We start from the raw sequence: 23,531 nt of genomic DNA, 5'->3' as shown, positions 1-23,531 counted from the left end.
AGCCTCCTCTCTATATTCTCCAGGAGATGTTAAGTCCCATTCTGGAGAGGTATCCAAACCACTTGCCGTATCTAAACCCTGGAGATCCCCCAGAGGTTCCTCAATCTCTCCTTCCTCCAATGCCTGCTTCTGATACTCCTGCTCCTCAAGAAGGTGAAGAGCAAGACTTCTTGAATGCAACCAGGCTTCAATTCTTGGTGTCGACATGGCGTCAGCTGACGTCGAAGCCTGATGCCGATCCTCGGATCCATCTGACGGCAGATCCATTGGCGCCGTGGACTTCTTCAGTGCCGTATGAGGCAAAGGATGGACCGGAGAACGCTCCGGCGCCGGACCAGCAGATCTACTCCGCGTCACCGGCTGTGAAGTTGACGCCATAGGAACTGGCGCCGAGCCAACACCTCACATCGGAAGGAAGGGCATGAAAGGTGCCGGTCGTAAAGGAGCCAGAGCACCCATATTGAAGGCCAATGGACCCAAAGGGCCAGCCGGTCCACCACCTGGAGCCATCTGATGAAAGATAGCAAACATTGCATTAAAAATTGCGGAACTGTCGGCTCCGGCGTCTGAGAAGTCGGTGAGAACTCCTGACGCTGAGGAACCTCAAACACAGATGGTGGATTCAAAGGCGACGTCGGCGAAGCTGGTGAAGCCAGTGATGCAAGAGGCGTCTGCGGAGAGATGGTAGGGCTAACTTCCCATGTTTTCGGCGTCGAGCTGAAGGCGACCTCGAACGCGATCTCTTCCTACTCGACCGGCGCCGAGATTCACGACGACGCCGGGAGTCACGATGACGCCGATGGGACTTCGGTGAAGATGACTTGCATCAATGCCGCTTCTCCTTCTTGGATTTTGCCAAAAAGAGCTTCGCCTCTCGCTCTTTTAACGCCTTGGGGTTCATCCGGTGACAAGAGTCACATTTGTCAACATCGTGGTCGGAGCTGACACCACAGTCTGTATGTGGGTCTGTCACCGACATTTTGCCTCCGCACTCATTGCAGGGCTTAAAATCCGACTTTCTTTGAGACATCCCTTCTCTCTCGAAGAAAGAGACTGAAACTACGCAGAGTAGAAACAGTAGCTCCCTCGAAGAATAACCGTCGATAGAATGGCACGGAAATAAGGGAACGGACGTCGGCGAGGACCTCTTATTGCCTGTATGATGTCAGACGGCATCGCGTGGGCAATTGTGACGTCCTCGTCGACGTGCGAAAGCTAGGAAGAAGATTTCCGTCGAAAGCTGGCGCAAGGGGGAGAATTCAATAAGTGAGGAATCCACAAGTAGTTGTATCCATCAGAAAGATCAAGTTATCTCATTGTCAAGTCAGTGAAATGTCCTTACATAATATGACTTATGTACAAGTATATGAAAAGACATCAAAAAAGCATTGGCAATGCCAATAGGGCTCACCATTGAAAGCAGTTACTGACATTTTGGTTTTGTCACTGCTGTCTGTTGATTCTGCTCAGCTTCAGCTAAAAAGAACCAGCAACAATAAAGAAAAAAATATATACTGGCCAGCCTCAGCGTGATGATGCAAGCACTTGCATGCATCGCTAAGCATGAGTCATGACCCAGTGGCTATTTTATTCTTATTTTTATTTTTTTGAGTGTATGTTCCGACAGTGATCGACACCTATCTTTCAGAAGAAAAAAAAATAAATACAACAGCTGTTGGGCCATCCTGAAACGTAGAAATTTAAAAAAACAGGACAGAGGGGCATAGGAGAAAGGAAAGGAAAGGTCAGTAACTAAACAATACTAAACCACCCTGATAGTTAGGGATCGGACACATGGAGGGGTATTGCTGAAAAATGTATTTTTAAAAAAAGAACTGAGACGAAAGGCAAGGGGTGGAGGAAGCAACAGACAAGCAGGGGAAGGAGGAAGAAATCGGGACACAGAAGCAGGAATTTGAGAGGGGAAGCAGCAAACAAGGGAGATGGCAAGAAAACATGCACTGCAATGGAGTGCTGAAAGAAACCAAGCACTGGCAAAGCCAATAGATCTCGCCTATTTAAGAGCTATTGGCATTAGCAATTAGTTTTAGCCATTAGGTACACAATTGTGACTGCTGTGCAGCGTGGCAGAAAACTAGTGAAGTGGGGTGGTGTAGACTGGAGTAGAGTGGAATGGGGTAGAGTGAAGTAGGGTAGATTGCTGTTGGGGAGAATAGGTAGAGTGGAGTGGCTATGGGTAGATTGGAGTGGGTTGGATTGGAGTGAGGGAGTTCAGCAAATTAGCATGGTAGAGTGGAGTGGAGGTAGACTGAATTGGGGTAGATTGGGGTTGAGAAGATTGGGTGGACTGTGGTAGGGTAGATAGGAGTAAATTTCGGATGGACTGGAATGGGGTAGAATGAATTGGGGTAGAATGGAGTGGAGTAGATCAGAGTGGGGTAGGTTGGAGTGGGGTAGATTGGGGAACAGTTAAGTGGAGTAGACTGGAGTGGGAGAGATTGGATGGATTATGGAAGCATGTGTAGAGGGAAGTGTAGTATAAACGAGTGGAAAGGAGTAGACTGGCGTGGAGTAGGGTAAGGTGGAGTGGCATAGATTATGGTAGGGTAGAGTGGGGTGAAGCGGAGAATACTGGAGTAAATTGGAGTGAGTTTGGAGTGGGGGAGAGTGGAGAGTAGTTGGATAGAGTGGTGTGGGGTAGGGTAAATAGGAGTGGGCAGAATGGGTTAGGTTTGGATAGACTGGAGTGGAGCAGTTTGGGGTAAAGTGGGGTAGGGCAGAATAGACTGGGGTGGAGTGGGTTAGACTGGAACGGATTGGGGTAAATTGAGAAGAATGAAGTGTATTAAACTGGGTAGAGTGGAGTGTGGTGTATTGACTAGATTGGAGCTGGGTAGACTGGGGTGGGGAATATTCTGGGAGTGGATTGGGATAGATCGGGTGGATTGGAGTGGGGTGGATTGGAGTGGGGTAGAATGGAGTGGGGTAGAATGGAGTGGGGTAGAATGGAGTGGGATAGATTGGAGTGTTGTGGGGTAGAGATGGATGGAGTGGGATGGGGTAGATTGGGATGGGGTACATTGAAGTGGGAAAAAGTGGGGTGGAGTAAGTGATGTGGAGGTGAGTACAGTGGGGTGTCGCAGAGGGCACTGTTGCAGACTTGAGTGGCAGGTCATAGAAGGGAAAGGCAGAGTGGATTAGTGTGGAGTATGCATGGTGTTGTAGCACACTGCCATTACAGACAACACATTTTCAGTTGAAATGACCATTACATTTGGAACGAAATTTGGCTTTACTGCACACAAACGATAATGCGTGCAAATGTCATCACCCAGTGTATTTATGTATTTTCAAATAGGTTTGAAAAAAAATGTCCTTCAGAATTACAAAACAAATGTGCTTCTTTTGCACTAACTGATATAATTAACTAATTGAAATATTTAGAAAGATCAGCACAGTCCATTTTTGCTTTTGTGTGCTAGAAAAAAAACATCCTCTTACACGGATACTCAACAGGATTTTCACAAATTCTCTAACTTTGAAGTGATAAGAAGAAAATTAAACACTAAGCTTTCTCGGAAGAGAGAGGCTGACATTTGACCTCTGTCTTTGAAAGTACAGCGCATCTGACAAGATAAGAACAAGATTTAAAGGGCTATTTCCATAAATCGAGTTTGTGGAAGAATACAGTAAACAAGGTTTGGGCAATGGGAGGTGTAGGAAGCTGGCTCTGTATATACTATATCAAAATGAGATATAGTGTGCACAGAGTCCATGGGTTCCCCAAGAGGCTTGACAGAGGCAATAATAGATAACACTAATGCTCTATTTGTGGTACTGTGGTCGAGCAGTAAGGCTAATCAGAGGGTAGTGTTAAGCATTAGTTGTACACACAAGCAATAAGTGAAAACATAACTCAGTTACTTAACTCCAGGCCAATAGGTTTTTATATATAAAAATATTATTTTGTTAATTTATATCCACAAGATTCATTTAACAGGTCAGTACATTAAATGAAAGGTACTTTACACAGTAATACTTGGAACTTTAAGTAGAATCAACAATGTACACAGTTTTATTTAAAATGGCAAAAAGCTATTTTAAAAGTGGACACTGCAATTTTCAACAGTTCCTGTGGGAGGTAAATAAAGTACAGTTTTTGAGATAAGTAACAAACTTACGGGTTCAATCTCTGGGGCATAGGTAGCCCACTGTTAGTGGTTCAAGATAACCCCCAAACACCCAGCACCAGCAACACAGGACCAGTTAGGTGAAGAGACCAAACAGGAAACAAAATAACTTGGGCCCCTATGGAGACAGGGGGTACTAAGGTACTGGTCTGCTTGCAGGTAAGTACACATGTTGTCGGAGGGCAGACTTGGGGCGGGGTTTGAAGGCGTACTGGAGGGGCCCGAAGTAGACACAAAAACCACACCCTCAGTGGCACACGGGCGGCCTCAACAGAATCTCAACAGAACTCTACGGAGGGACCCTGGGGTCACTTAGGCACTTCTGGCAGGGCACAGGGGGGCCTCTCAGGCAAGTCACCGACTGGGCAAGGGTGAAGGCCACCTGCTGGTCGTTGCTGCACAGGTGGTCGGTTTCTCTCAGGCCTGGGGGCTGCGGGTGCAGTGCTTCTCCAGGCGTCAGATAGCTTTGCCCCGTGCAGTTGCGGTCAGGGGGGGACCTTGGCACTTCCTCTGCAGGCGTCACCGTGAGGGTGCAGAGAGGGTGCAGAGAGCTCAGCCCAGTGCTCTTACAATGTCTAAGAATGGATTTAGACACTGTAAGGGCATATTGCTCATGCAGCTATGCCTTCATCTGTGGTATAGTGCACCCCCCTTAGGGCTGTAAGGCCTGCTAGAAGGGTGACTTACCTGTGCTACAGGCAGTGGTTTTGTGGGCATGGCACCCTAAGAGGGATGCATGTCAAATGTACCTTTTTCTCCCCACCAGCACACACAATCTGCAATGGCAGTGTGTATGTGTTTGATGAGGGTTTCCTTAGGGTGGCACAATACATGCTGAAGCCCTTAGGAACCTTCCCTGGTCACAGAGCCCTTGGTACCAATGGTACCTTTTACAAGGAACTTAGCTGTTTGCCAATTGTGGAAACAATGGTACAGTTTAGGGAGAGAACACTGGTACTGGGGCCTCATTAGCAAGATCCCAGCACACACTGGGGGGGGGGGGGGGTAACCATGCAAAAAGGGCACTTTCCTACATACTGTATGCAGTATTTATGAGACATGGCACAAAGACTGTGTGCCATGTTGTGTTTTCACTCGCAGCTGCACCAAGACATGCAGCTTGCAATGACAGTCTGCATGTGCTAGGTGAGGGGTGCCTGAGGGTGGCACAATACATGCTGCAGTCCTTTGGTACCCAGGATCTAGGTACTAGGGATGTCATTTGGGGGGGGGGGGGGGGATGTATTGCTAATTGGGGAACATTTGCACACTTTTCGGGAAAGATCTGGCACTGGGGAACTGTTTAGAGGAAGCCAGTGTACCTTCAGTCAAACTTGCATCCATTACCAGGCAAAAAGTGGGGGTGGTCATGCCAAAAAGGGGCCCTTTCCTACAGTGAGAGAACAGCAAAAGGTGTTATGGCAGCCACTGGTGACAAATGGAAGGATGGGTCCAGATGATGCAAAAAAAATCCATTATAGCCTTACAGACTGCCATAGTGGCCTATGCCAACCATGAAAGGCCCAATCCAACGTTAAAGGCCTAAGGTAAAGGCAAGGACCTTTAACAAGGGAGCAGGACTTTAAAATGCTGCCATAGCCCAGCTACGGAAAATTATAAGGCTATTAGAACATTCCGTCTCTAGAGGGCAGAATGTTCTAATGAATAAAACAAAGGCCTCATGGAGTCCGAGCGGATTAAAATCCCCTCGGCTCCGTGAGGACTTTGTTCACTTCAACAGCTGTGAACAACAACATGGGAATGCTGGAGCTCCGGGCTTCTACCAGCTGATGATGATGGTCAGGTCTTTTGAGAGCTCCTATCAGGAGCCCCTTAATCCTTCACCATCCGTCCAAGTATTGGAGTGTGGCACATCTAGGGAAAGGAAGAAGCCCTACTGGCACCCTGGAGACAACTCCAGTCCAAATAGCCTGAATGGTGGCTGTGGCGTGGTCTACTGGGGTACATGGTTCTACCAGCCATTCGAATGTTGGGAGCTCTACTGAAAACAATGGAATGCTCGGGCTTCTAATGGCTGGTAGAAGACCGGAGCTCCAACATTCCACTGATTTTGTTCACAGCTGTGGCTGAGAACTAAGGCCTCACAGAGCCACAGGGAATTTAAATCCCCTCAAACTCCATGAGGCCTTTGTTTTATTTATTAGATCATTCTGCTCTTTAGTTGATGAATGTTCTAATAGCCTTACAGCCCTCCATAGATGGACTATACCCGCATTAAAGCCCCGCTCACTTGTTAAAGGCCCTCGCCTTTGGCTCAGGCCTTTAACGCTGGAAAGGGCTTTTAATGGACAGTATAGCCCCATACAGTGGGCTACAAGGCTATATTAGAAGGCTGGAGCACTCCACTGTTTTCAATGGAGCTCCCAACATTACAATGTTCTAATATAGGAAAGAACACATTGTGAAAGGAGGACATGAACATTACATGTCGTCATAAAGTGGGAGAAGCACAAGAATACAGATAATTATCCTACTGCTTCTACCTGAGTCATGGCATGAAGCTGCGGTTTCTGGGCTCCGAGTGCTGGAAGTGGCGGAAGTGATATCCGTGTAGAATTATCCCGTTGCTGTGTTGGGCGTTGGCTTCCAAGACCCCCAGATGGGTGCTGTTGGAGTGACAGGGTTTGCCTTTAGAAAAAATTAAAATTTATTATTTTTCATTTTTTGGAATTTGAGATCAGGCATTTGACACCAACTTAATTACATTTCCCAACGGCCAAATAACTGAAAGAAGGCAATGTTCATCTCTGAAGACTACCTGCAGATGACTAAGCCAGGAAATAATGGTCAACTCAGCTTAGATTTAAATTGGGCAACATTAAAGACACTTATGACTCCTGATCCAGGCCATGGTTAAGTAAACCGTAGGAAACTATGGGCTTGTGTTAGACAACAACCTTGAACCAGACTGACTGGGTGCACACACTTGATCTTCTACACTGTCTGACAGGGTTGCGTGACACCACTATTATGATAGGATAAGGAATATTCCAAGAACTAGACCACTATGAGACAAGATGATCGGTTTCATACCAGACAGCAGAACTTGCATCAAAAGACATGGTAGTACTAGCAGGGGGTCTAGCCCTTCACCATCCATCAACATATTTGGGGCCCACGTGTGACAATATCTAGGGGAAGGAATAGCCCTACTGGCACCTTGGAGATGACCCCGGCCCAAATAGCCTGATCAGTGGATGTATGATGGCATCTTGGCCTATGGGGCTACATGGTTTGGACCACAACGTACTAGAGTGGGGGGGGTTGCATCCTGAGCTTGCGGGACGCTGGATCCTAAAGGGCACCGCTGGAGCAACAAGGCACAGATGCGGCAGTGAAATTCAACCCCCAATGCCTATCCGCACACTGTCACGGACCCGGACAGAGCTGCACAGCCCCAGGCAAAGCAGAGTGCATCAGTGATGCGTGTAGGGGCTGCACAATTGACACGTGCTGAGAAACAGGCATCCGGCATGAGCAGTGGGAGCATGCTGTTTTCCACCCACCAGCAGACATGACAGAGGTTGTTGCTGGGCAACATGCCCCCCCCCCCGACCCCCTGACTGGGATCCTATCCAGCAGTTTAAATCAAAGGCTAATTTTGATTATGGCGCCTCTTCACAAGCCACTGCAGCCTCCGTGAAATAGTGCATACATTATTTCACAGCCATTTTCACTGCACATAAGTAACTTATAAGTCACCTATATGTCTAACCTTCATTTATTTAAGGTTAGGTGCAAAGTTACTAAGTGTGAGGGCACCCTTGCGCTAGCAAAGGTGCCCCCACATAGTTCAGGGCCAATTCCTGGGACTTTGTGAGTGCACGGACGCCATTACACACGTGCACTACATATAGATCAATACCTATATATAGCTTCACAATGGTAACTCTGAATATGGCCATGTAAGGTGTAAGGAAATGCCTCCTTGGCATGGTTACCCCCTGACTTTTTGCCTTTTGTTGATGCCCGTTATGACTCAAAGTGTGCTGGGACCCTGCTAACCAGGCCCCAGCACCAGTGTTCTTTCCCTAAGCTGTACTTTTTTTTCCCCACAATTGGCACAGCCCTGGCACCCAGATAAGTCACTTGTAAATGGTAACCCTGGTACCAAGGGCCCTGATGCCAGGGAAGGTCCCTAAGGGCTGCAGCATGTCTTATGCTACCCTGGCGACCCCTCACTCAGCACATGCACACTGCCTCACACCTTCTGTGTGCTGGTGGGGAGAAAATTACTAAGTCAACATGGCACTCCCCTCAGCGGGCCCTGCCCACCTCTCACTGCCAGTGGCATAGGTAAGTCACCCCTCTAGCAGGCCTTACAGCCCTAAGGCAGGGTGCACTATACCACAGGTGAGGGCATATGTGCATGAGCACTATGCCCCTAAGGGGTCTAAGCAAAACCTTAGACATTGTAAGTGCAGGGTAGCCATAAAGAGTATATTGTCTGGGAGTTTCTCTAACACGAACTCCACAGTTCCATAATGGCTACACTGAAATCTGGGAAGTTTGGTAACAAACTTCTCAGCACAATAAATGCACACTGATGCCAGTGTGGGATTTATTGTAAAATACACCCGGAGGTCATCTTAGAGATGCCCCCTGAATACCAGTCCGACTCCTAGTGCTAAGCTGAGTAGTTTCTGCCAGCCTGCCACAACCAGACGAGTTGCTGGCCACATGGGGTGAGTGCCTTTGTCACTCTGTGGCCAGGAACAAAGCCTGTACTGGGTGGAGGTGCTTCTCACCTTCCCCTGCAGGAACTGTAACACCTGGCGGTGAGCCTCAAAGGCTCATGCCTTTTGTTACAGCACCCCAGGGCATCCCAGCTAGTGGAGATGCCCGCCCCTCCAGCCACTGCCCCCACTTTTGGCGGCAAGGCTGGAGGAGATAATGAGGAAAACAAGGAGACATCCACCAGTCAGGACTAACCCTAAGGTGCCCTCAGCTGAGGTGACTCCTGCCTTTAGAAATTCTCATTCTTGAGATTGGAGGATTCCCCCAATAGGATTAGGGATGTGCCCCTCCTCCCTCCCCTCAGGGAGGAGGCACAAAGAGGGTGTAGCCACCCTTCAGGATAGTAGCCATTGGCTACTGCCCTCCTGACCTAAACACAGCTCTAAATTTAGTATTTGGGGGCTACCCAGAGCCCAGGAAAGCAGATTCCTGCAACCTACACAAAGGAGGACTGCTGACCTGAAAGCCCTGCAGAGACGACAACTGACTTTGCCCCAGCCCTACCGGCCTGTCTCCAGACTCAAAGAACCTGCACAGCAACGCATCCGACAAGGACCAGAGACCTCTGAGGACTCAGAGGACTGCCCTGAAACCGAAAGACCAAGAAACTCCCGCGAACAGCGGCACTGTTCAACAACAGAAACATCTTTGCAACAAAGAAGCAACTTTTAAAGAACTCACTCTTCCCGCCAGAAGCATGAGACTTCACACTCTGCACCCAACGCCTCCGGCTCGAGCTCCAGAGAACCAACACTGCAGAGAGGACTCCCAGGCGACTTGACCTCGTGAGTAACCTGAGATGACCCCCCTGCACCCCCACAGCGACGCCTGCAGAGAGGACCCAGAGGCTCCTGACAGCGACTGCCTGGTAACAAAGAACCTGACGCCTGGACAAAGCCCTACGCCCGCAGCCCCCAGGCCAGAAAGGAACCAACCTCCAGTACAGGAGTGACCAGCAGGCGGTCCTCTTTCTAGACTGTTTGGTGGCTGGCCCGAGAAGCCCCCCTGCATCATCTAATTGACCACCGGGTCCCTCCATTACTTTCTATAGCAAACTCGATGCCAGCTTTGCACACTGCACGAAGGCCGCCCCTGTGCCGCTGAGGGTGTGTTTTGTGTGCCTGCTTGTGTTCCCCCCCATTGCTCTACAAAACACACCTGGTCTGCTCGCCGAGGACGCGGGTACTTACCTGACAGCACCCCTGTTCTCCATGGGCGCCTTTGTGTTTTGGGCCCTCCTTAGACCTCTGCACCTGACCGGCCCTGTGTTGCTGGTGCGGTGACATTGGGGTTTCCTTGAACCCCAAACAGTGGGCTGCCTGTGCCCAGGAAACTGAACTTGTAAGTGCTTTACTTACCTAAGAAACTTAACCATACTTACCTCCCCCAGGAACTGTTGATTTTTGCAGTGTGTCCACTTTTAAAATAGCGTGTTGCCATTTTAACATACTGTGTGTACTACTGCTTTAATTCAAAGTTCCTTACTTACCTGTGTGGAGTACCTTGCATTTTATGTATTTACTTAAAATCTTGTGGTTCTAAAATAAATTAAGAAAATATATTTTTCTATATAAAAATGATTGGCCTGGAGTTAAGTCTGAGTGTGTGTTCCTCATTTATTGCCTGTGTGTGTACAACAAATGCACTACCCTCTGATAAGCCTACTGCTCGACCACACTACCAGAAAATAGAGCATTGGAATTATCTAATTTTGCCACTATCAACCTCTAAGGGGAACCCTAGGACTCTGTGCACACTATCTCTCACTTTGAGATAGTATATACAGAGCCAACTTCCTACATAAGGTGTCTAAGATCATGGAATTGTCCCCCCCCCATTCCAAATCTGGTATTGGGGAGCCAATTCCATGCATCCTGGGGGCTCCACTATGGACCCCCAGTAGTGCCAAACCAGCTCTCTGAGGCTTGCACTGCAGCTACAGCTGCTGCCACCTCACATACAGGGTTCTGCCCTCCTGGGGTCTGAGCAGCTCAGTCCCAAGAAGGCAAAACAAAGCATTTCCTCTTAGAGCAGGGTGTTACACCCTATCCCTTTGGAAATAGGTGCTACATGCTGGGGAGGGGTATCCTCCCCCAGCTTCTGGAAATGCTTTGAAGGCCAGATGGCGCCCTCCTTGCAAAAGCCAGTCTACACCAGTTCATGGACCCCCAGTCCCTGCTCTGGCACGAAACTGGACAAAGGAAAAGGGAGTGACCACTCCCTTGTCCATCAACACTCCAGAGGCGGTGCCCAGAGCTCCTCCAGTGTGTCCCAGACTTCAGCCATCTTGTTTTCCAAGGTGTGGTGACACTCTGGGACCTCTGGGTGGCCAGTGCCAGCAGGTGACGTCAGGGACCCCTCCTGATAGGTCCATACCTGATAAGGTAGCCAATCCCCCTCTCAAGGCTATTTAGGGTCTCTCCTGTGGGTTCTCTTCAGATTCTAGTTGCAAGTTTGGAACTGCTGTAATAGCAATAAAGTATCTAGAAGGGCTACTTTTCCTCTGCAACTTCAGCTCCAGCCAGCAACTGCAACAGTTTCCACAGTGTGCACGCTCTGAGGATTCCCTGTCTTCACCCTGCACCAGAAGGACAGAAGAAATCTCCCATGGAGTGACAGTCACTCCCCTGCTCAAGCAGGCACCTTTTAATTCTCTTGGACTCCTCTCCTGGTGACGAGCATGCTCCTTGGAACACAGAGGGTGGACCCCTTCGACACAGACTGTCCTGAGGTCCTGCAGTCCCAATTTGGAGGAGTTAAGACCTTGCCTTCCCCGAGAACGACAGTACCCCTGTGCAACGCGTCTTCTTCACCTCCTGAGGCCTCTGTGCACTATTTGCAAAATTCCTTTGTGCACAGCCTGGCCCAGGTCCCCAGCACTCTATCCTGTGATGCTCAACTCACTGAGTGGATCTCTGGTGGCGTGGGACCTTCCTGTGTAGTGCTGTACCAACCGCATTTTGCAACTCCTTTGTCCCAGTGTCCTGGGACTCCCGTGGGTGCAGTATGATCTTCTGAGGGCTCTCTGAAGTGCTGAGAGTCCCCTCTTCCTCCTCACACAGAGTTGAGGCCCCGAGGTCCCTCCTCGGTCCAGACAGCGCCACTTTGACGCAAAATGCGACTTTGTCGGAAACAAGGATTGTTTGATGAATCCAGCGCCAATACTCGCCTGCATACAAATCTCTTTGTGAGACGTCCAGTGCATCACGCAGGAACCCGCTGACATCTTCCATGGGTGCATTTCTGCAGTCTTCTTCCAACTGGGGACTCTTCTTTGGCACCCTCTTCTGGGTTGGAAGGGGCTCCTCTCCTTCCTGGAACTTCTTTCGACTTGGTCTCCTTCCTTTGCAGGTCTTCAGGTCCAGGAATCCACCATTTGTTGTTTGCAGTCTTGCTTGGTTCTTGCAGTAACTCTAATCACGACTTGTAGTGTGACCTAAGGAAATTTACAGTACTTTACTCCTGCTTTTCTGGGCTCTGGGGTGGGGTGTTTTACTTACCTTTGCTGTATTCTTACTCTCCCAGCGATTCTCTACACACTACACTTGTCTAGGGGGGAATTTGTGATTCGCATTCCACTTTCTTAGTATATGGTTTGTGTTGTCCCAGACCTATTTTCTCCCATTGCATTCTATATCATTTCCTATTGTTTGCACTATCCTATGTCTAATTACTTACCTTATTTTGGTGCCTAGTGTATATATTGTGTATAATACTTACCTCCAGAAGGAGTATTGCCTCCAAGATATTTTTGGCCTTGTGTCACCCAAATAAACTACCTTTTGTTTTTGGTAACACTGAGTATTGTCTTTACTTGTGTATAAGTACTGTGTAACTATAAGTGGTACTGCAGGAGCTTTGCATGTATCCTAGTTCAGGCTAAGCTGCTCTGCTATAGCTACCTCTATCAGCCTAAGCTGCTAGAACACTACTACATTTCACTAATAAGGGATAACTGGACCTGGTGTAAGTACCCAAGATACCCACTACAAACCAGGCCAGCCTCCTACAACTAGTGCTGCAAAAATAAAGGATTCTTTATTACAGCACTACTACTAAAGAAGCATTTGTCTATCTCCCTATGGAGATATCTACACTCAAAATACACAAAATAACCCGCAGTGAAAGAGTCCTTGCTAGAATATGTTGTGGAGCAGTGCTTGGAACTGTTAATGTTTCATGCTGGCATAAGAGTTATAAAACAGATAGACGAGGCACCATAACAATAAGGAAGCAACTGATTTTTTGGTATCATCCCATTTATCTAGATTATCTAATCTCTATCATTTTAAATTCTTCCCCAGTATTTGTTAACAAAAGAATATTATTTTCAATTATGATATCAGAGTATGGTCTCTCACACACAGTATTAGTCATTAATTTGCACCTAGATTTTGAATGTTGTACATATGTGGAATGAGTGACCCATAGGGGCCCCATAGTTTACATTATTTGGTTATTTAACTATTTGTATGTATTTTATATTGTAATGTGACAAATGGGTAATATATTTTTTGTTATTCTTCCATTTAAAAAAAAAAAATTGTAAGTATGGAGGTATTAAATGTGGATATTTAATAACTTAAATTTGAGGACATGTATATGACATATAAAATCTATTCTGTACACACTATATATGTCTATCTTGCAGCCCTGATTAGGTTCATGGATGGTAAACGAAACGAGTTGGCTGGTTTCCGTATGGCATATTGAAACTAATAAAAGCTGCACTGGAACAACATAATTGGCATTTGTTGTGAATTTTGTTGGTGCCCCTTCATTCATAATATGTAACTCTGAACTTGTGCATGTTTGGTATCAAACATTTCGGAATCATGCACCAATACTGTTGCCACTATTGGTTGTATGATGCCATGCGCTCTGGGGGCTCCTTAGAGGAGCCCCAGCTTTGCTCCTACCAGTTTGCAGGGTTTTCCCAGGCAGTCTGCGTTGCTGCCATCCTACAGACATCTTTCTGCCCAGCTGCTGCTTGACCAGCTCAAGTCCTAGAAGGCAGAACAAAGGATTTCCTTAGGGAGTGGGAAGCAACACTCTCTCCCTTTGGAAATAGGGTAGCCTTCCCAATCATATGCTATGAAAGGCACATTTGGTGTCCTCCTTGCGTAAACCGATTTGCACCAGTCCAGGAACCCCCCCCCCCAGGTCCCTGCTCTGGCACGAAACTGGAGAAAAGAATTGGGAGTAACCACTTTCCTGTCCATCACCACCCCAGAGGTGGTGCCCAGAGCTCCTCCAGGTGGTCACTTGATTCTGCCATCTTGAATCCAAAGGTGGGTAGAGGCCACTGGGAGTATCTGAGTGGGCTGGTTGGGCAGGTGATGCCACAGCCCGCTCATGATAGGTGGTCACACTGCTAAATGACCAATCCCCTTCCAGGTCTATTTAGGGTCTCCCTCTAGGGAGAATCTTCAGATTCGACGTGCAAAATTCCAGCAGGACTCCTCTGCATCGTTTACCTAAACTTCTGGCCACTGGGACTGCAACTAGACCCTCCAGGAACTGAAAATCTGAAATTCCAGCGACAACTCCACTTTACAACATTGCTTCTCTGGCCCCTTCCAGCAACTGCAACATTTCCCTGGCTGTACATCCTCTGAGGGCGACGAGTCTTCAGCCCGCACAGGAAGGAAGAAGGAATCTCCCTTGGAGTGAAGGAGTCACTCCCCTGCGTCCACAGGCACAAACTACAATGACGACCGGCTGTGTGGCTTCCCTGTCCTCCGGAACTGTGCGGATTCCGCATCACAGATGGTGGTCTGGAGTGGTTCCCTTGGTCCTCTCTACCAGCTGTCCAACTTGGGAGATGGTAAGCCTGTGCCTATCCTTGCAGGACAGTACCCCTGCGCACCGCAACTCTTGCAGCTACAAAGGCTTTTTGGCTCTTCTTCTAAGGGATCATCAGGCTCCCTGTAGCCCTGGCCTCCAGCACTCTTCCCTGCAAAGCATAGTCTTCTGCCTGCTACTCCAGCAAAGTGGGACTCCTCTTCAGGTGTGCTGAGTGGGCCTCACTGCGACTCCTGTGCCAGCTGCCTGTGAGGGCTACATCCTCGACTTCTGACTTCACTGCAGAGTGTCACTTGGGACTCCCCTCCTGGGGTTGAGCTCCAACTCAACTGGACTTGGTCTCCTTCATCTGGAGGTCCTCTTCTGTCAGGATCCATGTAAGGAAATGCCTCCTTGGCATGGTTGCCCCCTGACTTTTTGCCTTTGCTGATGCTATGTTTACAATTGAAAGTGTGCTGAGGCCTGCTAACCAGGCCCCAGCACCAGTGTTCTTTCCCTAACCTGTACTTTTGTATCCACAATTGGCAGACCCTGGCATCCAGATAAGTCCCTTGTAACTGGTACTTCTAGTACCAAGGGCCCTGATGCCAAGGAAGATCTCTAAGGGCTGCAGCATGTCTTATGCCACCCTGGAGACCTCTCACTCAGCACAGACACCCTGCTTGCCAGCTTGTGTGTGCTAGTGAGAACAAAACGAGTAAGTCGACATGGCACTCCCCTCAGGGTGCCATGCCAGCCTCTCACTGCCTATGCAGTATAGGTAAGACACCCCTCTAGCAGGCCTTACAGCCCTAAGGCAGGGTGCACTATACCATAGGTGAGGGTACCAGTGCATGAGCACTGTACCCCTACAGTGTCTAAGCAAAACCTTAGACATTGTAAGTGCAGGGTAGCCATAAGAGTATATGGTCTGGGAGTCTGTTTTACACGAACTCCACAGCACCATAATGGCTACACTGAAAACTGGGAAGTTTGGTATCAAACTTCTCAGCACAATAAATGCACACTGATGCCAGTGTACATTTTATTGCAAAATACACCCCAGAGGGCACCTTAGAGGTGCCCCCTGAAACTTAACCGACTATCTGTGTAGGCTGACTAGTTCCAGCAGCCTGCCACACTAGAGACATGTTGCTGGCCCCATGGGGAGAGTGCCTTTGTCACTCTGAGGCCAGTAACAAAGCCTGCACTGGGTGGAGATGCTAACACCTCCCCCAGGCAGGAGCTGTAACACCTGGCGGTGAGCCTCAAAGGCTCACCCCTTTGTCACAGCACCGCAGGACACTCCAGCTAGTGGAGTTGCCCGCCCCCTCCGGCCCGGCCCCCACTTTTGGCGGCAAGGCCGGAGAAAATAATGAGAATAACAAGGAGGAGTCACTGGCCAGTCAGGACAGCCCCTAAGGTGTCCTGAGCTGAGGTGACTAACTTTTAGAAATCCTCCATCTTGTAGAAGGAGGATTCCCCCAATAGGGATAGGAATGTGACCCCCTCCCTTGGGGAGGAGGCACAAAGAGGGTGTACCCACCCTCAGGGCTAGTAGCCATTGGCTACTAACCCCCCAGACCTAAACACGCCCTTAAATTTAGTATTTAAGGGCTACCCTGAACCCTAGAAAATTAGATTCCTGCAACAACAAGAAGAAGGACTGCCCAGCTGAAAACCCCTGCAGAGGAAGACCAGAAGACAACAACTGCCTTGGCTCCAGAAACTCACCGGCCTGTCTCCTGCCTTCCAAAGAACTCTGCTCCAGCGACGCCTTCCAAAGGGACCAGCGACCTCTGAATCCTCTGAGGACTGCCCTGCTTCGACGACGACAAGAAACTCCCGAGGACAGCGGACCTGCTCCAAAAAGACTGCAACTTTATCCAAAGAAGCAGCTTTAAAGAACCCTGCAATCTCCCCGCAAGAAGCGTGAGACTTGCAACACTGCACCCGGCGACCCCGACTCGGCTGGTGGAGAACCAACACCTCAGGGAGGACCCCCGGACTACTCTACGACTGTGAGTACCAAAACCTGTCCCCCCTGAGCCCCCACAGCGCCGCCTGCAGAGGGAATCCCGAGGCTTCCCCTGACCGCGACTCTCTGAAACCTAAGTCCCGACGCCTGGAAAAGACCCTGCACCCGCAGCCCCCAGGACCTGAAGGACCGGACTTTCACTGCAGAAGTGACCCCCAGGAGTCCCTCTCCCTTGCCCAAGTGGAGGTTTCCCCGAGGAAGCCCCCCCCTTGCCTGCCTGCAGCGCTGAAGAGATCCCTTGATCTCTCATTGACTTACATTGCGAACCCGACGCTTGTTCTAACACTGCACCCGGCCGCCCCAGCGCCGCTGAGGGTGAAATTTCTGTGTGGGCTTGTGTCCCCCCCGGTGCCCTACAAAACCCCCCTGGTCTGCCCTCCGAAGACACGGGTACTTACCTGCAAGCAGACCGGAACCGGGGCACCCCCTTCTCTCCATTATAGCCTATGCGTTTTGGGCACCACTTTGAACTCTGCACCTGACCGGCCCTGAGCAGCTGGCGTGGTAACTTTGGGGTTGCTCTGAACCCCCAACGGTGGGCTACCTTGGACCAAGAACTGAACCCTGTAAGTGTCTTACTTACCTGGTAAAACTAACAAAAACTTACCTCCCCCAGGAACTGTGAAAATTGCACTAAGTGTCCACTTTTGAAATAGCTATTTGTGAATAACTTGAAAAGTATACATGCAATTGAAATGATTCAAAGTTCCTAATGTACTTACCTGCAATACATTTCAAACAAGATATTACATGTTAAATTTGAACCTGTGGTTCTTAAAATAAACTAAGAAAATATATTTTTCTATAACAAAACCTATTGGCTGGATTTGTCTCGGAGTGTGTGTACCTCATTTATTGTCTATGTGTACGTACAACAAATGCTTAACACTACTCCTTGGATAAGCCTACTGCTCGACCACACTACCACAAAATAGAGCATTAGTATTCTCTTTTTACCACTATTTTACCTCTAAGGGGAACCCTTGGACTCTGTGCATGCTATTCCTTACTTTGAAATAGCACATACAGAGCCAACTTCCTACAATCCATCTTCTGTTTCTTCCAGTCTTGCTTGGGTCTAACACAGTCGTTTTACAAAGTTTACCTGTAGGTTTGGAGTAACACCAGGTACTTATCTCTTCTCTCCTGGTCGTTGGGGGCACCCTGGTACTTACATTTTGGGGTTCCTAGTTCCTCCTGCCTCCCTCTACTGACTTCACTTCCTTGGGTGGGGGAGTGACTTTCGCATTCCACTTACTTAGTATATGGTTTGGACTCCCCTAGGGCCTCCATTATTTCCTGTTATTTCACTGTTTTCTATTGCTTTCTGTGCCAATTCCTGACTGGTACTGTGTATGTAATAGTGTGTTTACTCACCTTCTAGAGGGGCATTGCCTATACAGTATTTTAGTATTTGTGTTAATTGCCTATACAGTATTTTAGTATTTGTGTTATCATAAAAAACTATCTTTATTTTTGTAACAGTGTGTGGTTCATTCATGTGTGTAAGTGGTGTGTGACTACAGTGGTATTGCATAAGCTTTGCATGTCTCCTAGATATGTCTTGGCTGCTCATCCAGAGCTTTGCTTGATCACAGCCCGTCTCTTTAATTAGAAGGACAGGGACACGGTACTTCCCCTGGCTCGTGAGAAGTGGCCGCTCCAATACCAGGGTGCCTCTATATCAATCTATCAAGATTTCATGCCAATAGTTCAGGAAGCCCGTCAGAAGTACTCTGATGTTATAAACACTATCAAAAAGAAGGAGCCACAATATGCCATGCTCTACCCCGCTCGCCTCTGGCTGGAATACAAAGGTAAGGTTCAACTGTTCAATACCCCTTCGGATGTGGCAGCCTCCCGCCGTTCTGTCACGCCGGAGCATGCTGCCTCTGATTCTGGGCACCGCTCGCCTTCACTGGCCTTACCAAGACTTTGTACCTACCTTTGCGCTGCATGGGGTCTCTGCCTGTGAAGTGCCTATACGACCCCCACCTCCCTTTCTGGATGTCCCACTGACTTTGAATAATCTGCCATGTCACCCCTAAAAACAATGTGCTTGCAGTTGATTTACAATTACTACATATCCTAGTTCTTATCTCTTCGCCCGCTGCCTGCCGTGTTGTAATTTTGGGATTATTTTTTGTTTTGTTTCATGGGATGCACTGTATGTTGAGAAGTCTGGGGTGGTAGGGGTGATAGGGAACAGGCGTTTTATTTCTTTTCATTGTTGTTCATGTATATAATGATGTTTACTTACTAAGAGGAACCATACAATCCTCCCACTGCCTTCCGCTGTCCATTCATGCCACGCCATTTTCTGGCTTCATGCCCATTGTTCATTTCTGACCATGGCCTGCAACATCACTTTGATGTCCTGAATATACAAGGAATTAACAATCCACTGAAACAAGTGTTAGCTTGTTTGACTAGACCGAACGTGGTGGTAGACTTCCTACAGGAAACACCTGCCCCCCCCCCCCCCCCCCCCAGTAGAGACGATCCTTTTGCTCAGACCTCAGGCATACACCGCTTATTTCTCATGTTATAGTTCATATTCCAGAGGCACTTGCATTCTAATACACAGATGTCTCCCCTTTCTGCTTCAATTGTGCCATTCTGACTCTGATGGCCGATATGTCCTCATGCGGGGTGCCCAGCAGATCAACATGTGCTGCTTTTAAATGTTTATGCCCATAGCGGGATGTACCTGTTTTTCCCCAGAGATTGACTGCTCAATTGGAGCGCTTTGAAACGACTGATAGGGGGCGATTTCAATATGCCATTTAGCTTGCAGCTCAACTCCAATAGTGCCTAACCCGGTGATAATCCCGTTCTGTAAGGAAATGCCTCCTTGGCATGGTTACCCCCTAACATTTTGCCTTTGCTGATGCTAAGTTTTGATTGACAGTGTGGTGGGACCCTGCTAACCAGACCCCAGCACCAGTGTTCTTTACCTAAACTGTACCTTTGCTTCCACAATTGGCACAGCCCTGGCACTCAGATAAGTCCCTTGTAACTGGTACCAAGGGCCCTCATGCCAGGGAAGGTCTCTAAGGGCTGCAGCATGTCTTATGCCACCCTGGGGACCCCTCACTCAGCACATGCACACTGCCTCACAGCTTGTGTGTGCTGGTGGGGAGAAAATGACTAAGTCGACATGACACTCCCCTCAGAGTGCCATGCCAACCTCACACTGCCTGTGGCATAGGTAAGTCACCCCTCTAGCAGGCCTTACAGCCCTAAGGCAGGGTGGACTATACCACAGGTGAGGGCATATGTGCATGAGCACTATGCCCCTACAGTGTCTAAGCAAAACCTTAGACATTGTAAGTGCAGGGTAACCATAAGGGTATATGGTCTGCGAGTATGTCAAACACAAACTCCACAGTTCCATAATGGCTACACTGAAATCTGGGAAGTTTGGTATCAAACTTCTCAGCACATTAAATGCACACTGATGCCAGTGTACATTTTATGGGAAATACACCCAGAGGGTATCTTAGAGATGCCCCCTGAATACCAATCTGACTTCTAGTGTAGCCTGCCACACATCAGACATGTTGCTGGCCACATGGGGAGAGTGCCTTTCTTTGTCACTCTGTGGCCAGGAACAACGCCTGTACTGGGTGGATGTGCTTCACACCTCCTCCTGCAGGAACTGTAACACCTGGCGGTTTGCCTCAAAGACTCACCCCTTTTCTTACAGCGCCCCAGGGCATCCCAGCTAGTGGAGATACCAGCCCCTCTGGCCACTGCCCCCACTTTTGGCGGCAAGGCTGGAGGAGATAATGAGAAAAACAAGGAGGAGTCACCAACCAGTCAGGACAGCCACTAAGGTGTCCTGAGATGAGGTGACCCCTGCCTTTAGAAATCATCCATCTTGAGTTTGGGGGACTCCCCCAATAGGATTAGGGATGTGCGCCCTCCCCCCCCACAGGGAGGAGGCACAAAGAGGGTGTAGCCACACTCCAGGTCAGTAGCCATTGGCTACTGCCCTCCCAGACCTAAACACACCCCTAAATTCAGTATTTAGGGGCACCCCAGATCCCAGGAAATCAGATTCCTGCAACCTGAAGAAACCAGGACTGCTGACCTACAAGCCTGCAGAGAAGGAGGAAGATGACAACTGTTTGGCCCCAGCCCTACCGGCCTGTCTCCAACTTCGAAAACCTGCAAACAGCGACGCATCTGACAGGGACCAGTGACCTCTGAAGCCTCAGAGGACTGCCCTGGACTAAAGGACCAAGAAACTCCTGTGAGCAGCGGCCCTGCTCAAAACTAGCTACTTCTTTGCAACAAAGAAGCAACTTCCAAGGACTGCACATTTCCCGCTGGAAGCGTGAGACTTCTCACTCTGCACCCGATGCCCCCGGCTCGAGATTCAGAGAACCAACACTTCAGGGAGGACTCCCCTGCGGCTGCGAAAAGTGAGTAACCAGAGATGAACCCCCCCCCCTCGAGTCCCTACAGCGACACCTGCAGAGAGAATCCAGAGGCTTCCCCTGACCGCGACTGCCTGTAACAAGGGACCCGACGCCTGGAACCAGCACTGCACCCGCAGCCCCCAGGACATGAAGGAACCGAACCTCAGCGCAGGAGTGACCCCCCAGGCGACCCTTTGCCTAGTCCAGGTGGTGGCTGTCCCGAGAAGCACCCATGCCTGCCTGCACCGCTAGAGTGACCCCCCCGCCCCCCCCCCGGGTCCCTCCATTGAAACCTATATAAAACCCGACACCTGCTTTGCACACTGCACCCGGCCACCCCTCTGCCGCTCAGGGTGTGTTTTGTGTGCCTACTTGTGTCCCCCCCAGTGCTCTACAAAACCCCCCTGGTCTGCCCCAGAGGACGCAGGCAGCCTGGAACCGGAGCACCCCTATTCTCCACAGGCGCCTATGTGTTTTGGGCTCCTGTAAAGAAATGGCTCCCTGTTGCAGTTACCCCCCACTTTTTGCCTGATACTGATGCTGACTTGCCTGAGAAGTGTGCTGGGACCCTGCTAACCAGGCCCCAGCACCAGTGTTCTTTCACCTAAAATGTACTTTTGATTCCACAATTGGCACACCCTGGCATCCAGGTAAGTCCCTTGTAACTGGTACCCCTGGTACCAAGGGCCCTGATGCCAGGGAAGGTCTCTAAGGGCTGCAGCATATCTTATGCCACCCTGGGGACCCCTCACTCAGCACAGACACACTGCTTGCCAGCTTGTGTGTGCTGATGAGAATAAAACGAGTAAGTCGACATGGCACTCCCCTCAGGGTGCCATGCCAACCTCACACTGCCTATGCAGTATAGATAAGTCACCCCTCTAGTAGGCCTTACAGCCCTAAGGCAGGGTGCACTATACCATAGGTGAGGGCACCAGTGCATGAGCACTATGCCCCTACAGTGTCTAAGCAAAACCTTAGACATTGTAAGTGCAGGGTAGCCATAAGAGTATATGGTCTGGGAGTCTGTCAAAAACAAACTCCACAGCTCCATAATGGCTACACTGAATACTGGGAAGTTTGGTATCAAACTTCTCAGAATAATAAACCCACACTGATGCCAGTGTTGGATTTATTAAAAAATGCACACAGAGGGCATCTTAGAGATACCCCCTGTATTTTACCCAATTGTTCAGTGCAGGACTGACTGGTCTGTGCCAGCCTGCTGCTGAGAGACGAGTGTCTGACCTCATGCGGTGAGAGCCTTTGTGCTCTCTGAGGACAGAAACAAAGCCTGCTCTGGGTGGAGGTGCTTCACACCTCCCCCCTGCAGGAACTGTAACACCTAGCAGTGAGCTTCAAAGGCTCAAGCTTCGTGTTACAATGCCCCAGGGCACTCCAGCTAGTGGAGATGCCCGCCCCCTGGACACAGCCCCCACTTTTGGCGGCAAGTCCAGGAGAGATAATCAGAAAAACAAGGAGGAGTCACTGGCCAGTCAGGACAGCCCCTAAGGTGTCCTGAGCTGAGGTGACTCTGACTTTTAGAAATCCTCCATCTTGTAGAAGGAGGATTCCCCCAATAGGGATAGGAATGTGACCCCCTCCCCTTGGGAGGAGGCACAAAGAGGGTGTACCCACCCTCAGGGCTAGTAGCCATTGGCTACTAACCCCCAGACCTAAACACGCCCTTAAATTTAGTATTTAAGGGCTTCCCTGAACCTAAGAATTTAGATTCCTGAAACCTAGAAGAAGAAGACTGCTGAGTTGAAAAACCCCTGCAGAGGAAGAACAGAAGACACCAACTGCTTTGGCCCCAGTCCTACCGGCCTGTCTCCTGCCTTCCAAAGAACCCTGCTCCAGCGACGCTTTCCAAGGGACCAGCGACCTCTGAATCCTCTGAGGACTGCCCTGCTTCAAGAAAGACAAGAAACTCCCGAGGACAGCGGCACTGCCCCAAAAGAACTGCAACTTTGTTTCAAGGAGCAGACTTAAAGACCCCTGCAACTCCCCGCAAGAAGCGTGAGACTTGCAACACTGCACCCGGCGACCCCGACTCGACTGATGGAGAACCAACACCTCAGGGAGGACCCTCCAGCGACTCAGAGACCGTGAGTAACCAAAGTTGTCCCCCCTGAGCCCCCACAGCGACGCCTCCAGAGGGAATCCCGAGGCTCCCCCTGACCGCGACTGCCTGAACTCCATTTCCCGACGGCTGGAAAAGACCCTGCACCCGCAGCCCCCAGCACCTAAAGGAACGGAACTCCTGTGCAGGAGTGACCCCCAGGAGGCCCTCTCCCTTGCCCAGGTGGTGGCTACCCCGAGGAGCCCCCCCCCTTGCCTGCCTGCACCGCTGAAGAGATCCCTTGATCTCTC

General features: G+C 49.5%; 1 protein-coding gene across 4 annotated transcripts in view; it reads right to left on the bottom strand.

The window, feature by feature from the left end:
• SAP130 (Sin3A associated protein 130) overlaps window positions 1–23,531 on the bottom strand; it is a 1,096,728-nt gene that overhangs the window by 893,218 nt on the left and 179,979 nt on the right. For all 4 annotated transcript variants that reach the window (XM_069213674.1, XM_069213675.1, XM_069213676.1 and 1 more), the window contains exon 8: window positions 6,656–6,800. In XM_069213674.1, coding sequence (XP_069069775.1) covers window positions 6,656–6,800 — 145 coding nt within the window. The remainder of the gene's footprint in view (window positions 1–6,655; window positions 6,801–23,531) is intronic.

This window comes from Pleurodeles waltl, chromosome 11 (genome assembly GCF_031143425.1).
Source record: "Pleurodeles waltl isolate 20211129_DDA chromosome 11, aPleWal1.hap1.20221129, whole genome shotgun sequence".
In the NCBI taxonomy this organism is placed as follows: domain Eukaryota; kingdom Metazoa; phylum Chordata; class Amphibia; order Caudata; family Salamandridae; genus Pleurodeles; species Pleurodeles waltl.
The sequence above is the reverse complement of the archived record's forward strand: the minus strand, read 5'-3'. Positions and strand labels throughout refer to the sequence as shown.